This window comes from Dasypus novemcinctus, chromosome 10 (genome assembly GCF_030445035.2).
Source record: "Dasypus novemcinctus isolate mDasNov1 chromosome 10, mDasNov1.1.hap2, whole genome shotgun sequence".
Taxonomy (NCBI): domain Eukaryota; kingdom Metazoa; phylum Chordata; class Mammalia; order Cingulata; family Dasypodidae; genus Dasypus; species Dasypus novemcinctus.
Window position 1 is genome coordinate 111,075,701 of NC_080682.1, and position 16,379 is coordinate 111,092,079.

At 43.3% G+C, this 16,379-nt stretch overlaps 1 protein-coding gene across 5 annotated transcripts in view; it reads right to left on the bottom strand.

Moving 5' to 3' along the window:
* Positions 1-876: 876 nt before the first annotated feature.
* Positions 877-16,379, bottom strand: part of INTS4 (integrator complex subunit 4) — a 145,480-nt gene continuing 129,977 nt past the window's right edge. For 4 of the 5 annotated variants that reach the window (XM_058306038.2, XM_058306037.2, XM_071218287.1 and 1 more), the window contains 2 exons: positions 7,450-7,570; positions 877-1,183 (listed from right to left, as the gene is read on the bottom strand). In XM_058306038.2, the coding sequence (XP_058162021.1) occupies positions 1,144-1,183; positions 7,450-7,570 (161 nt within the window). In that variant the 3' untranslated portion in view covers positions 877-1,143. The remainder of the gene's footprint in view (positions 1,184-7,449; positions 7,571-16,379) is intronic. The other variant, XM_058306039.2, reaches the window with a different exon arrangement.

Sequence of the window (16,379 nt, forward strand, 5' to 3'; positions counted from 1 at the left end):
AGGTAAAACTGGCTCTGATTTATAGGAGGATGGGTAAGGCATTGAAGGATGAGATTTGAAGGCACATTTTTATATACCATCCCTGAGGCAGCTATTTCAGCCTTTGGAATCACCTTCTAGGATGTGAATGAATGCAGACTTTACTACTTAGAGTAGTTTTCCCAGTAGTGATTTAACCTCTAAATCATTTCTTTCATCTATAAAATAGTGGTAAAAGCATCTAATACAATTGTAGTGAGGATTAAATGATAGGTAAAGAACATAGCACAGACCCTACCACATGGGTAACACCTTTCGAATATTTACTGCATTACACCACACTGTACCTTTCACACACAGAGAGCTGCAACACTAGAGTCATTAAAAATTTAATGGGAAATGACTTTATTCCTTATACTGAGTCCCTCTTTCCCATAATCCTGATTTCTTTTCTAATATATGGCCGGTGTAGACTATTTTTTTAAGTCAGAGAGGTTCTAATGATAATGGCAGGTTCTAAGAGTAAGAACAAGGACTTCCCTCAGAGGTGAAAATCATTCATTCTCCAGCTATTGCCTGAGTTGGGGAAAGAGTCTTTCAGCAAGATAACAGATATCTAAGATCATCCAGGAACTTCAATGGTGAAAAAACACAGCTTTTGAAGCTGCTATGTGGTCCTGGCATACAGACTACCATTTTAAGAAATCAGATTATGGCTTGAATAACCGGTTCTTTGGAGGCAGTTGGAAAATTGGATCTTTGTGTCTCATACCTGAGGAATGCAAGCATGTGGAGCAAATGTGGAATCCACAGCCACACAAATCTGCTCTAAGGAGTGCAAACTAGATGTTTTCTCAACTTTATTAATTTTGTAAAAAAAAAAAAAAAAAAAAAAAGTAGACTTGAAGCTTTTTATTTTTTTAGTGTAAAATAATTTACCCTGTTAAGGGTCACAGACTCCAGGTTCACTCTGATAAACCATAAAACGGTCCTTTGGACCCAATGGCTGTAAAGACTGCTTGTGTTCAGCGCCTTGCAGGTTTCGGCATTATGTAAACTTTGACAGGTTTGCTGAAGGGGATGGTGCCCTCGATGCTGGTTTCCATCTGGGATGGCACCTCACCACCCTCGATCCAGAGGGATTTTGGAATGCGTGCGCTGGAGTTATAGGCCAGAAGCAGTTTCACTTCCACCTGGCATGGTTCTGAAAAAAAGACAAAAGAAATCTCTATTACCGGGCAGGCAGCTGGTAGGAGTTGGGATGTAATGTCAAGTAAAAGCAGCATCAAAGATGGAAGCAACAGGGTGTTGAGACCATTTCTTCATCTGTCTGTATCCTTCCCTTTGCCCCTCAACACACACACACACTTTCCCAACCTGAATCCTGGGAGGCTGATCTGAGCCTGCAAATGGATGCCACTCTACCACAACCTCTTCAGGCTTCTGTGGGTTCCCTGCAGCTCGGAGCCAAAGCTGCTGAGAATCAGAGAATGCGCTAAAAAGCCTCAGGATTGAGGGCAGTCGGGTGCATATGGCCCATTCTCATGCCCAGATCGCTGTGCTCTTCCTGTGCAGTTGAGCTCAAGCTCCAGGGCTGTTGTACCATTGACCTGCTTTCTTAGTGGAAAAGCCTTCAATTAGGAAATGGTTTTGACTGAAAAAAAAAAAAAAAATCACAGTAGGGAAAGGAATAGGTTTCAGGACCTAAAATCATGTCAGAAAACCTTTAGTTCTTTCATTACAATATTATGTAGTGTCTGCATGTGGCACAGTTTAGGGAGAAAAAATAAGACCTGTCCTAAAGTTGCTGATTTCCCCAAGTCGCTGAGGCAGACAGCTGCAACAGACAGCAGCATATGTTCTAATGAAGTCTGTAAAAAAGTACTGTAGGGCCAAAGGAAGGAGCCCAGGAAGGCTCTGGAAGAAAATACCTGCTGTGTGCCCAGCATGTAACCACAAGCACTCTCATCCGTGGCACCATCAAAGAAAGGTGTCAGCATCTCCAGAAGAGTCCTGAGGCTCAGAGAGGTTCTAAGTGACTGCCCAAATCCACACCAGTGACTCAAATGCTACAGCCAGAATTTGAACACAGCGCATAAAATGAAACCATTTTTCTATTAACCATTTAGCTTCTATAAAAAAAGGGGGAGGGCTTTATTTTTTTATTTCTCTCCCCTTTTCTGCCCAGTTGTCTGCTCTCTGTGTCCATTCGCTCTGTGTTCTGTGTCCACTTGTATTCTTGTCAGTGGCACCTGGAATCTGTGTCTCTTTTTGTTGCGTCTTTTGCTGCATCAGCTCCCCGTGTGTGCGGCGCCATTCCTGGGCAGGCTGCACTTTTTTCGTGCTTGGCGGCTCTCCTTACAGGGTGCACTCCTTGTGCGTGGGGCTCCCCTACATGGGGGACACTCCTGGGTGACACGGGCACTCCTTGCACATATCAGCGCTGCACATGGGCCAGCTCATCACACAGGCAGCAGCAGGTCATGGGTTTGAACCTTGGAACTCCCATGTGGTAGACGGACACCCTATCCATTGGGCCAAATCCACTTCCTGACATTTATATTCTTATTCCCATTTTATAGATAAGGAAAATGGGACCGAGGGGTGAAAATAACTTTCTCAAGATCACATAGCAAGGGAGGAGGGATTTAATCTATCCTGCTTCCCAGAGGAGAGGTCCCTGGTAGAGGCTACTGCAGGACTGGAGGAGCTCCCTGGACTGGATTAGAAGAAAGAAAGCACACTGGGAATGAGAGTAAAGTCCACTTTGGTGTGGCCAGGTCAGGAGGAAGCAGTATAGTGAAAAAACCAGCAATCTGGGAGTCAAGTGGCTTCAGCACTATAATACATCAGCTATGTGACCTCCATTCATGCATGTGTAAAAGGAAGATGTTTAACTTTCTCAGCTGCTGAAACAAATACCATGCAGTGGTTGGCTTAACAGCAGGAAGTTACTGGCTCAGTTTCAGAGGCTAGAAGGCTTGCTTCCCCCTGAGGTTGGTAACTTCTGGCTGGCTGGTGATCTCTGGTGTTCTTGGCTTTTCCATCACATGGCAACGCACATGACAAGGTCTTCTCCTTTCTCTCTGGGTTCTGTTGACTTCCAGCTTCTGGCAGCTCCCTGTGGCTTCTTGTCCAGTTTCCTTCACTTGTAAGGACTTCAGCCACATTGCATAAAGCCCACACTCACTCAGTCTGGGCACACCTTAACACATTACACACATCTAAAAGGCCCTATTTACAAGCAGGTTCATGCACACAGGACCAGGGCTTACGACGTCAACATGTCTTTTGTGGGGGACATGATTCAATCTCCAACAGTCCACCTTCCAGACCCCAAAAGACATGCTGTTTCTACATTCATTCCATCACAATATCCAAAAAATCTTAAGTCATTTCAGTAATAGCATAAGTACAAAGTCTATTTGAGATCGATGATGGGTGTTGTCCATCCTGGGGCAGAATTCCCTTTCCATGGACCTGGTTAAACCTAGAAAACAAGTTATCTGCTTCCAATATACAATGGTAGAACTGGCATAGGTGTAAGACTCCCATTCCAGAAGTGAGAAATTGGATGAGAAATGGATCAAGGATCTAAAAAGAAGTCCAAAATCCAGCAGGACAAATTTCCACTAGATTTCAAAGTCTGAGCGTCACTTGTGGCTTGATTCTTAGTCCTCGCAGCCTGATGGACTGGCAGCCCTGCCCCTTCCAAGCACTTGTGCAGTGGCCACACTTTCTCATAACACGAGTGCAAGTTCCACCCCCTCTGAGCATCAGAATGGCTGCCAGGCTCTCTGCAAACACAGGGGCATAGGCCCCACCATCTCCAACCACCGGGATGGCAGCACTCTCCCTGAACATCAGGAAATGAGGCCCACCATCTCCAAGCACAGGCGCAGACCCATCCTTTCCACAAATGTAGCTCGGCCCTCTCTCTTGGCCTGAGGACATCTTTTCAGTCCACACCTTTGCCTCCATGGCTCTGCCCTGGAAGTCATTCTTCCTTCAATTCATCCCTTCTCTCATTCCAGGCTGGCAGTGGTGCTGCTCATACAGATTTTGCAAAATCCTTGCTGGCTTTGTGTATAGTTCAAGTGGGTCCAAACTACCACACACTAGAACTTTCCACAGTTTCCTGCATAACTGCATTTCTAAGCCTGACCTCCACTGAAATGGCTGACAGGATCCATGTTTAGCCACATCCTCTTTAGCAAAAGGTTAAGTTAAACCCTCATGTGGAGCCCTGTCCTGAGGAGTCACCCACTGAAAGATCAGGGAAGTCCCTGATAAGAGCCACTTCTGGCCCTACTCTCACAACATGCTTTCTGAGTAGGCTGGGAATTTTCAAAATCATCAACTTCTGGTTCCTTTGTGCTTTAAGAGTTTAATTCTCAACTTACCCTTTCCTTTCACATTTTACTGTAAGGTTCAAGGAAAAACCAAGCTGCACCTACAATTAACTTAGAAACCCCAGCTAAATATCGAAGTTTCACTGCTTTCAATTTCTGCCTTCAATCAGATATCAATTTCACCAAGTTTCCTGCCACTTTATTATAAGAATCACCTTTCTTCCAATTTCCAATGACATATTCGTCATTTTTTTCTAAGACCTCACCAGAAGTACCTTTAATATCCATATTTCTACCACCATTCTGTGCATGACAATTTATGTATTCTCTAAAATGTTAAACTTTCTCTACAGCTCTGACTCTTTTTTTTTTTTTTTAAAGATTTATTTTTATTTATTTAATTCCCCTCCCCCGGTTGTCTGTTTTCTGTGTCTTTTTGCTGCGTCTTGTTTCTTGGTCCGCTTCTGTTGTCATCAGCGGCACGGGAAGTGTGGGCGGCGCCATTCCTGGGCAGGCTGCTCCCTCCTTCGCGCTGGGCAGCTCTCCTTAAGGGCGCACTCCTTGCGCGTGGGGCTCCCCTACGCGGGGACACCCCTGCGTGGCAGGGCACTCCTTGCGCGCATCAGCACTGTGCATGGGCCAGCTCCACACGGGTCAAGGAGGCCCGGGGCTTGAACCGCGGACCTCCCATGTGGTAGACGGACGCCCTAACCACTGGGCCAAAGTCCATTTCCCAACTCTCACTCATTTTTGAGCTCTCACAATTCTTCCAGCCTCTACCATTACCCAATTGCAAAGCTGTTTCCACATTTTTAGGTATCTGTAATAACAGTACCCTGCTTTCTAGTATCAAAAACTGTATCTGTTTCTCAGCTGCTAAAATAAATATTAATACAATAGGTTGGCTTCACAAGAATTTACTGGCTCACGGTTTCAGAAGCCTAGGCTTGCTTCCTCCCAGGGTCAGTACCTTCTGGCTGGCAGGTGACCTTTGGGGTTCATTGGCTTTTCTGTCACAGAGCAATGCACATGGGAGCATCTTCTCCTTTCTCGTCTGGGCTCCACTCACTTCCAGCTTCTGGCTACTTCCTGGGGCTTCTCCTTCCATGACCAGTTTCCTTTGCTTATAAGGACTACAGCCATATTGGGTTCAGGCCCACTGTCGTTCAGCTTGGGCACACCCTAACGAGTCACATCTTCAAAGGTCCTAGTTACAAATGGGTTCATACCCACAGGACCAGGGCCTGGGACCTGACCATCCTTTATGTGGGGGACATGAGTCAATCCCAATAGAAGAGAATATGAAATGTATGCATGGCATGCAATGCATGTACTTTTAAAGTCATTCAATGTTCATTATTTTTAGAGTCCTACCTCCTGTCATATAAAAGTACTGAAGACACAGATAAAGAAGATGAGCAAGCTGCCTGCTCTTATCAAGTCTATATTCTAATGGAGAGAAAAAGTCAGTAAACAATTAAATGAGAATGCATTTGACACTAGTAAGTGCTATGCAGAGAATTAAAATAGTGATTTATAATACTGAGTGGGTAGTAACCTCTCAGAGGATTTCTTCAGGCACAGGACTTCTTGGAAATACCAAAAAGAAAAGGTCTGCAATTAAAGAAGATACCTTGAGAGAAAGCAGGACCTAGTAGAAAGAACCTTGAACCTGGAAGCAGGCAGCCTGGGTTCTAGCAATCATTTGGTATGTGACCAGGAGCAAGTGGTAGCATTTTCAAGACCTTTCAAGCTAGCTTAAGTTCTAATATGCTGTGATTGGCCTCCCTACCCTTACCCCTCCTAAAACAATGCTGTTCCACAGCATGTCCTTCCCCATGTCTAGAATCCCTCATTAGAAAGGTTTAAAGTAAGGAGTTCTACCTTCCTGGGGACTAGTGCTCTGGCAAATGGTGCCAAGCACGTCAGGCAGCAAGGGTGTGGGCTGAGGGATGCTCAGGGAGCAGACGCAGGGTAAAAGCACTGCTGATGTTCCCTCAACTGTCTTATCCAAGGGAACTGACTCCCAAGGAGCTGCCCGAACATTCAACAGTTCTACTTTCTCTTTGTGAACGCTTTATAAAGTCATTCATATCCATATAACCCCTGATGGAAGGAAAGTGTTAATGATGCCGTTAAAGTTTTTCATATGTTTAAAAATTAATAGTGGAGAGAAATTCCAGAAGACATTTATCTACTTCTAAAACAAACCAAATTTGTGCATTAAAAACCTGTTCCAGTAGTAACTATGCCCCTGAATTATCATCAACTTAGAAAACACCACTGAAACCAATTCTCTCCCATGTTTTAGATTTTTGCAGACTGAGTCTGTTTCAAAGGTTTCCAAAGCAGCCTGAAATATAATGTCTTTTGTACTTGTATTCTCCTATTTTATTCTTACAAGTTTAAAAAAAGTAATTCTGCAACCTCCCGGCATTCAAAAATTATCAAGATTCTATTCAGTTGTTATATAGGAAGGGCACAGCACAGATAGATCATCTTACTCTGCATTACTCCACAAACCAGCCTATATGGGAGGGAAGGGCAGTTAACTTGTCACTTTATTTGTTTAAGGAAAATGAAATGAATTGTTTATATACAAAGAGTGATTTTACATTTTTGGTGAGAAATATAAAAAAAGTAGAAAATTATAACATGATAGGAAACTGGCTTAATCCTCTCAACTAACGAGTAGACTGAAATTGTCATCTTCATTATGAAGATGAAGAAACAGACTCAGAGAGATGCAATTTGTCCAAAGTCACCCAGAATGTGACCCTAGTAGAATCAGGACCAGAAAATAGTCTCCTGACATCTCTCTAGTCCAGGACTCTTTCCACAAAGCTCCATTCAATTTTAATCTCCTGACAAACTCTTGTCCCTCATGCAAGTATAGCAGGATGTTCCCTCGACTATGCTATATCCAAGGTAACTGACTCCCAAGGGGTGTCAAATATACCCAGTTTGGGTCCACAGAGTCCTGAAGAAATCAAGTTCAGTCCTCAGCAGGCTTGATTCAACCATGAATATTTCAAAACTCCAGAAAACCAAATGCCTCAGGGTGGGTGTGATCCCCAGGCACACATTTCCTGCTCCCCTTGGCCAAATGACACCTCACCTGTCCAGGCAGTGTGGGAGAGGTACACCTGAGTGATGAGCCGGTGCCGCCCTGGGCCAGGATTCCGGAAGTCTGCTGGCTTGGGGTGGATCATCTGAGCCTGGCCATCGGGATATAAGACCTAAGCGGTGACAGAAATGAGAAAAAGAGGCAGGAAGAGCTATGATTTTTAACAAAATGGCTGGTGACACCTACTGTGAACACCAAAATAGGAAGAAAATAAAGATGACACTAGTCTTCATAAAAGACTGCTAACTCAAGAAGTGGATTTGGCTCAACGGATAGAGCATCCGCCTACCACATGGGAGGTCCAGGGTTCAACCCCCGGGCATCCTGACCCATGTGGTGAAGCTGGCCCACGCGCAGTGCTAATGCATGCAAGGAGTGCCATGCCATACCGGGAAGTTCCCCGCGTAGGGGAGCCCCATGAGCAAGGATTGCACCCTGTAAGGAGAGCCGCCCTGCGTGAAAAAAATGCAGCCTGCCCAGGAATGGCACTGCACACACGGAGAGCTGATGCAGCAAGATGACGCAACAACAAAGAGACACAGATTCCCAGTGCTGCTGACAAGAATACAAGCAGACACAGAAAAACACACAGCAAATAGACAGAGAGCAGACAATTGGGGGGGGGAAGGGGAAGGGGAGAGAAATAAATTTTAAAAAATAAATCTTAAAAAAAAAGACTGCTAACTCGAGAGGAGGGAGTCACCTTGCCCCCACTCCCACCCCGCCCAGAGATGGCTGTCTGCTCGTTTCTGCTAGCTGTTTCCACCCACTGTTTGCACTCGTTGTCTCCTCGCTGTGTGCTCGCTGTGTCTGTCTGTCTTCTTTAGGAGGCACCAGGAACCGAACCTGGGACTTCCCATGTGGGAAGTGGCTTGAGCCACATCTGCTTCCCCAGTAGACATCTTTATATATCCTACACCCCAGCACAAAGCAGAGTTAGGTAAACATTTCCTGAATTCATAGTGAATGTGCAATAAAAGTAAAACTGTCTCTAAATAAGTACAAGGATAGATAAGAATATTAATTCTGAGAAAATCTTTCCCAGGCACAACCATCAGGATGCTTCCCCTGCTTCTCTCCTCCCCATCTCTGAATCATGTCGTGGCCCGGCATCCATCACCAAGCACCGTGTGTTACTGGAAGTTGTCATAACTGTTCTCTCTCCACTAGATTTCAAGCATCTAGGAAGCCATTTATGTGTCTCTTCCGACAGAGAAAACGCTCAATGAAGGGCCTGCTTAGATCCCTGGCCAGTTCTTCAAATCTCGTGAACTGCCACAGTGTTCTCTCCTCAGCATCCCAGAGGAGCCTCCCAGCTCTCTGAGTAGGAGGCTGTTTACGCTGCACATAATACAAATGCACTGTAGCTTATCCTAGGATCAGACATGATGTGGGCTACGTAAATACAGCCGTAAGGGCAGAGTCAGGGGACCACACAGGTCTTCCAGCTTGGAAACCCTGGGAGAAATGTTTTAGTCCAACTGCCTCATAATCTTCTTTCCTCTCTTCTCAGATCTTAGGATCTCACCTGATTCTTCATTCCTCTTTAGAGCTGCTACTCCCCACTGTTTCTAGGCTCCTTGCCCCAAACCCACTAGAGCAGAAAGATACAGGTGTCTCTGCTTCCTGACCTTATCTCTTTTTGTCTTTAAAGACAAGACCTCGGACTTCATTAAAAAAAAAAAAAAGTGGGGGGGAGGGAGAACACACAGTAACGAGCCTGGAAAAGAAAATGAAAAAAGTAGCAGAATCTCCCAGAGTTCTCAGGAAAGCTGCTCTTGGTGATAGGCCCTGACTCCTCTCTAAAGTGGCCCCTGGAAGCCTGCCTTCATTTCTCTATTACTTCCAAGTGTGGAGTTTAGAAAGTCTGTGCCCAAAATCAGTCAGGGAGGAAAAAATGGCCAGTATAAGAATATTCTGAATTTCAGAACAACTGGAAAAAAAAAAAAAAAAAAAACCCTTTCTCTTATTATTGGGTATAATACAGTGTCTTAAATTAGGCTAACAATACTATTATTGAATGGTGTTCTTGGAAAGTCTGCTTTAAAGAATGGATATAAATTATTTTAATGCAGAACGTATTATCTTTTAACTATTATGTCCCTAGCAACTAAAGCAGTACCAAGAGCTGAGAAGGTGTTCAGGAAATGGTAGCTGGACTGGACTGAGTTCTAACCCCAGCAGCTGTGCCATAATGCAGCAGTGCTTTTCCCATCGTCCTGTCTTTTAGAGGTATCCCAACAGTTTGGCCATGCATGTATTGGAGAAGCACTGGAGAGTACTTTTCACCTATTAGAGTTGGACAAAAGACCCTTCAATAATCTGTATGCAATCTCATTTTTGCTCAGTTAGCCAGTGAAATTCTTTTCAAGACAATGTGAAATACTGGTTCTCAATCCTGCCTGCACATTAGAATGACCTATGAACTCTTAAAAAAAACACTAGTAGTATCCATGGGCCCCACCTCTCAGGATTGTGATGTAATTAGTGTAGGCTAAAGGCTGTGCATCAATGCTTTCTACTGCTTCCAGGAATTCTGAAGTGTAGCTAAAGTGGAGAACCAATAACATGAAAAGGTGCCACAGTTTCACTCCTATCTCAGAATTCGTTTTCTGTAGATCTCATGGTTTACAATGATTTCTGCTGATATGACAGAATTTTTCTTCTACTGTCAGTACAGCCAAACCTTGCCATCTCCAGTGCCTGATTCATCTTTACCTCCTCAAGGAAGCTTTCCTTGACTGCTCCAGACTGTTCTTCTGTCCTCTAGTTGTAATTATTGCCTATGCTTGCATCCCTCCTTAAACACACATCTTTTCTGCCTAGAATACCCTCTTTACCCCTTCTCCTTTCTTCCTAATTAGCCTTTCAGACCCCACTCAAGCTCTGTCATCTTCACAAAGCCTTTCCTTTTCTGAGCCTCTACCCACTTTCCAAAATAAGAACCTCTCCTTAGTACCTACCCTTATGTGTCTCATAATGAATTTGTTTTATGATGGCCTCTTCTTCTGTCTGTCTCCCTATGAGACTGAGCATCCTAAGGGCAGTAACTGTGACATCTTTACCTTGCCAATGTTTACGCCTTAGCTAACCCCAGCGCTTAGCACAGTGCAGCAAAGGAAAGATTTTTACATGGATGGGAGAAAGATGGATGAATGCATTAGTGGAGTTGTGAGTTTAAATGCAGACTGAATTGATTAAAGAGTGTCCAATTCATGAATATGGAGCATCTTTCCATTTATTTAAGTCCTTAATTTCTTTCAGTAAAGATTTGTAGTTTTTTTGGTGCAAGTCCTTTACATCCTTGGTTAAATTTATTCTAGATATTTTATTCTTTAGATTCTATTATAATTGGAATTGTTTAATTTCCTTTTCAGACTGTTCATTGTCGATGTAGAAATACATCACTAATTTTTGCATGTTGATCATGTATCCCACCACTTTGCTGAATTCCTTTATTAATTCTATTAGCTTTCTTGTAGATTCTTCTAGATTTTCTCTATAAAGGAACATGTCATCTGTGAACAGGGATAGCTTTACTTCTTCCTTTCCAATTTGGATGACTTTTATTTCTTTTTCTTGCCTAATTGCTCTACCGCTTCCAGTATAACATTGAATAGCACTGGTGAAAGTGAGCATCCTTGTCTCATTCCTGATCTTAGGAAGAAAGCTTTCAGCCTTTCACCATTAAGTAGGATACTAGCTGTGGGTTTTTCATCTATGCCATTTATCATGATGAGGAAGTTTCCTTCTATTCCTGGTTTTCTAATTGTTTTGATCAATAGAGGAGGATGGGTTTTGTCTAATGCCTTTATGAGTCAAATAAGTGATCATGTCATTTTTTTTCCTTCATTGTATTAATGTGTATTACGTTAATTGATATTCATACATTGAACTATTCATGTATACCTGGAGAAATTCAGCTTGGTTATAGTGTATAATCCTTTTAATATACTTTTAGAGTCCATCTGCTAGCATTTTGTTGAGGATTTTTGCATCTTTTTTTCATTAAGGACATTAGCCTGACATTTTCTTCTGGTAGGATATCTCTTTCTTTGATATTAGGGTGATACTGGACTCCTAGAATAAATTAGGAAGGCTTTCCTCCTTGTAGCAGTTTGATATTGTTTTTGTTTTTTTTAATTTCTCTCCTCCTCCCCTCCCCAGTTGTCTGCTCTCTCTGTCCATTCGCTGTATGTTCTTCTGTGGCCACTTTTATCCTTATCAGCAGCACCGGGAATCTTTGTTTCTTTGTTGCATCATCTTGTTGTGTCAGCTCTCCATGTGTGCGGCACCATTCCTGGGCAGGCTGCACTCTTTCGCACTGGGTGGCTCTCCTTATGGGGTGCACTCCTTGCGCGTGGGGCTCCCCTACGCGGGGAACTCCCCGGTATGGCACGGCACTCCTTGCACGCATTAGCACTGCGCATGGGCCAGCTCCACATGGGTAAAGGAGGCCTGGGGTTTGAACCGTAGTGGTAGGCGGACACCCTATCCATTGGGCAAAGTCCACTTCCCTGATATGGTTATGAATTCCAAAAATAGATATTGGATTATGTTTGTAAGCTGGTCTGTACCTGGGCGTGATTAAGTTATGATTAGGGCTTTGACTGGTCATGTCATTAGGACGTTGAGTCCCCACCTCTTGGTGGGTGGGGACTCACAGATAAAAAGGCATAGTAAAGGACAGAGTTGAGGGTTTTTGATGTTAGAGTTTTTGATGTTGGAGTTTGATGCTGAAGCCTTAAGCTATAAAGTAAGCCTACAGAGGGAAGAGAAGTAAGCCCCAGGAGGAGAGGAACCCTGAATCCAGAGAAAAGCAAGACCCTGGAAGGGAGGAACCCAGGAAGCCTGAACCCTGGCAGATGTCAGCAGCCATCTTGCTCCAACACGTGAAAATAAGACTTTGGTGAGGGACGTAACTTATGCTTTATGGCCTGGTATCTGTAAGCTCCTACCCCAAATAAATACCCTTTATGAAAACCAACCGATTTCTGGTATTTTGTATCAGCACCCCTTTGACTGACTAATACACTCCTCCCATTTTGTGGAAGAGTTTGAGAAGGTGTGATGTTAATTCCTCTCTGAATTATTTGATAGAATTCATACCAGTGAAGCCATGTTGAGATAGTCTATTTCTTCTCGAGTCAGTTTAGGTAATCTGTGTTTCTAGGAATTTTTCCATTTCATCAAATTATCTAATTTGTTGGCATAGAATTCTTTTTTTTTAAATAATATTTTCTTCCACTCCCCCTCCCCCTCCTCCACCCTGCTGTTTTTGCTGTGTCCATTAGCTGTGTGAACTTCTGTATCTATTTCTCTTCTTGTCCTCTCTTCTCATTTTTCTCCTCTAGGATTCACTGGAATTCGATCCTGGGGACCTCTGATGTGGAGAGAGGTTCTCTGTCACTTGTGCCACCTCAGTTCCTGGTCTCTGCTGCACTTCACCTTGACTCTCCCGTCTCTTTTTTGTTGCATCATCATCTTGCTGCTTGACTCACTTGTGTGGGCACTGGCTCACTACGCAGGCTCTCGGCTTGTTGTGTGGGCACTGGCTTGCCACACAGGCACTCACATCACCATGCAGCCACTCAACTCACCGCGCTGGCAACTTGGCTCATTGCTTGGGCACTGGCTCACTGTGCAGGCATGCTTTCTCTTCTTCTTTTTCACCAGGAGGCCCCGGGGATCGAACCCGGGTCCTCCCTTATGGTAGGTGGAGGCCCTATCACTTGAGCCAATCTGCTTCCCGGGATACAGTTCTTGACAGTATCCTTGTTATTTCTGAGAGTTGTAGGTAATGTTCCCTCTTTCATTTTTGATTGTTATTGTTCTTTATTGTCAAGTCTAGCTAAAAGTTTGTCAACTTTATTGATCTTCTGAAATAATCAACTTTTGGTTTCATTGATTCTATTGTTCTAGTCTCTATTTTATTTATCTCTGCACTACTATTTATTTTCTTCCATCTGCTCATTTTGGGCTCAGTTTTCTCTCTCTTTTTTTTTTTTTCTAATTCCTCTAGATATGAGGTTAGGTTACTGAGCTCTGATTTCACCCCCCCAAACACTACTTTTCCCTCCTTCCATCAATCCCCTAATAATGTCTAATCTGCTTTCAATCCATGAAATTTGTAATTTCTAGCTTCTCTTATGCTTTATTTCACTGAGCCTATTTTCAAGGTTCTTCCATGTTGCAGTATGTCTCAAAACTTAATTTTTTCTGGGAAACGGACTTTGGCCCAGTGGTTAGGGCGTCCGTCTACCATATGGGAGGTCCACGGTTCAAACCCCGGGCCTCCTTGACCCGTGTGGAGCTGGCCATGCAGCAGCGCTGATGCGCGCAAGGAGTGCCGTGCCACGCAAGGGTGTCCCCCGCGTGGGGGAGCCCCACGCGCAAGGAGTGCGCCCGTGAGGAAAGCCGCCCGGCGTGAAAGGAAAGAGCAGCCTGCCCAGGAATGGCGCCACCCACACTTCCCATGCCGCTACCCACACTTCCCATGCCGCTGACGACAACAGAAGCGGACAAAAGAAACAAGACGCAGCAAATAGACACCAAGAACAGACAACCAGGGGAGGGAGGGAAATTAAATAAATAAATAAATCTTTAAAAAAAAAAAAAACTTAATTTTTTCTTATGGCCAAATAATATTCCATCATGTGTATGCACCACATTTTGCTTATCCATTCACTTGCTCACAGACACTTGGGTTGTTTTATCACTTGGATGCTGCAATTAATGTTGCTATGAATACTGGCACACAAGTTCCAACAGCTGTTCAAGACCCTGTTTTCAATTTTTTGGATATATATAATACCTGTAAATCGAATTGAGTTCATCCAGTAAATCTACATTTAACTTTTTGAGGAATCACCAAACTGTTTTCCACAATGGCCCCACCATTTTCCATTCTAACCAAAAATACTTGAGTTTCTGTTTCTTCAAATCCTCATCAATGCTTGTTATTTTCCATTTTAAAAATAATTGTCGGGGAGCAGATGTAGCTCAAGTGGTTGAGTGCCTGCTTCCCATGTACTATGTCCTGTATTCAATTCCTGGTACCTCATAAAAAGAAAATTGTCATTCTAGTTAGTATAAAGTGGTGTCATTGCGTTCCTGATTTGCATTTCCCTAATGGCTAATGATGTTCAACATCTTTTCATATGCTTATTGGCCATCTGTATATCTTCTTTGGAGAAATATCTATTCAAGTTCCTTGCCTATCTTATTTTTTTTACACCTTTTTTTAATTAAAGTTAATAGATCACAAAGAACATTACATTAAAAAACATTAAAAAAAACATAAAAAACATAAGAGGTTCCCATTTACCCCACTCCCCACCCCATCATTTTTGTAAATTGTATTTTTTGAAGATATATACATCATTAAAAGAGTGTTACATTAAAAAATATAAGACGTTTCTGTATACCCCCCAACCCTGCAACCCCACTCCTCCCACACCAACAACCTCCTCCTTCACTGTGGCACACTCATCGTACTCAGTGAACACATTTTGGAGCACTGCTGCACCACATGGATAATAGTTTACCCTGTAGTTCACCCTCTCCGCTAGTACATTCAGTGGGTTATGGCAGGATATATAAAGTCCAGTATCTGACGCTACAGTATCATTTAGGACAACTCAAGGTCCCCAAAATGCCCCCACATCACATCTCTTCTTCCCTCTCCCTGCCCTCAGCAACTACTATGGCCACTTTCTCCACCTTAATGCTACAATTTCTTCTATTACTAGTCACAATAGTTTTACAGTAGAATATCAGTATGTCCACTCTAATCCATTTTTATTCCTCCATTCTGTGGATCCTGGGATGGTGATGTCCACGCTACCTCTAGATCAAGAGGGGCCTGCCTATCCTATAACAGAATTATTTTTGTGTTTTTTTTAATTGTAAAAGTTCTTTATATATATATATTTTTTATATTAAGCCCTTATCCAATACATGGTTTACAACTATTTTCTCCCATTCTGTAGGTTATCTTTTCACTTTCTTGATAATTTCCCTTGATGCACAAAGTTTTTAATAAGGAGTCAAATTTATCTCGTTTCTTTTGCTACTCATGCTTTTGATGTTGAATCTAAGAATTCATTGCTGAATGTTAGGTCAAGAGTTGTCTTATAGGAGTTTTTCTCCCGGCACCATTACATATAATTAGCATCCCTGTTGAAAATCAACTGATCATAGATGTATGGGTCTATTTCTGAACTTTCAGTTCTTTTCCACTGGTTTATTTGTTTATCTTTATGCCAATATCACAATGTTTTGGTTACTGTGGCTCTGAAGTATAACTGGAGACTAAGATGTGCATATGCTCCAACTGTGTTCTTCCTTTTCACTATTGTTTTGGTTATTTGGGGTCCCTTGTAGTTCCATATGAATTTTTTTTTAATGTTTGGGTTTTTTTAAAAGATTTCTTTTATTTATTTCTCTCCCCTTCTCCCTGCATCCCCCTCCCCCTGCTGTCTTCTGCTCTCTCTGACCATTTGCTGTGTGTTCTTCTGTGTCCGCTTGCATTTTTGTCAGACAGCTCTAGGAATCTGTGTCTCTTTTTGTTGCATCATCTTGCTGCGTCCATTCTCCATGTGTGGTGCCTCTTCTCAGCGGGCTGCGCTTTTTTTGTGCAGAGTGGCTCTCCTTGTGGGGCATACTCCTTACACATGGGGCACCCCCGCGTGGCATGGCACTCCTTGTGCATGGCAGCACTGCATGTGGGCCAGCTCACCACACAGGCCAGAAGGCCCTGGGTATCCAACTCTGGTCCTCCTATATAGTAGGCGGATGCTCTACCAGTTGAGCCATATCCGCTTCCCCTATATGAATTTGAGGTTTCGTTTTTCCATTTCTGCAAAGATAAGCTGCTGGAATTTTGATAGGGATTGCACTGAATCTGCAGATCCCTTTGG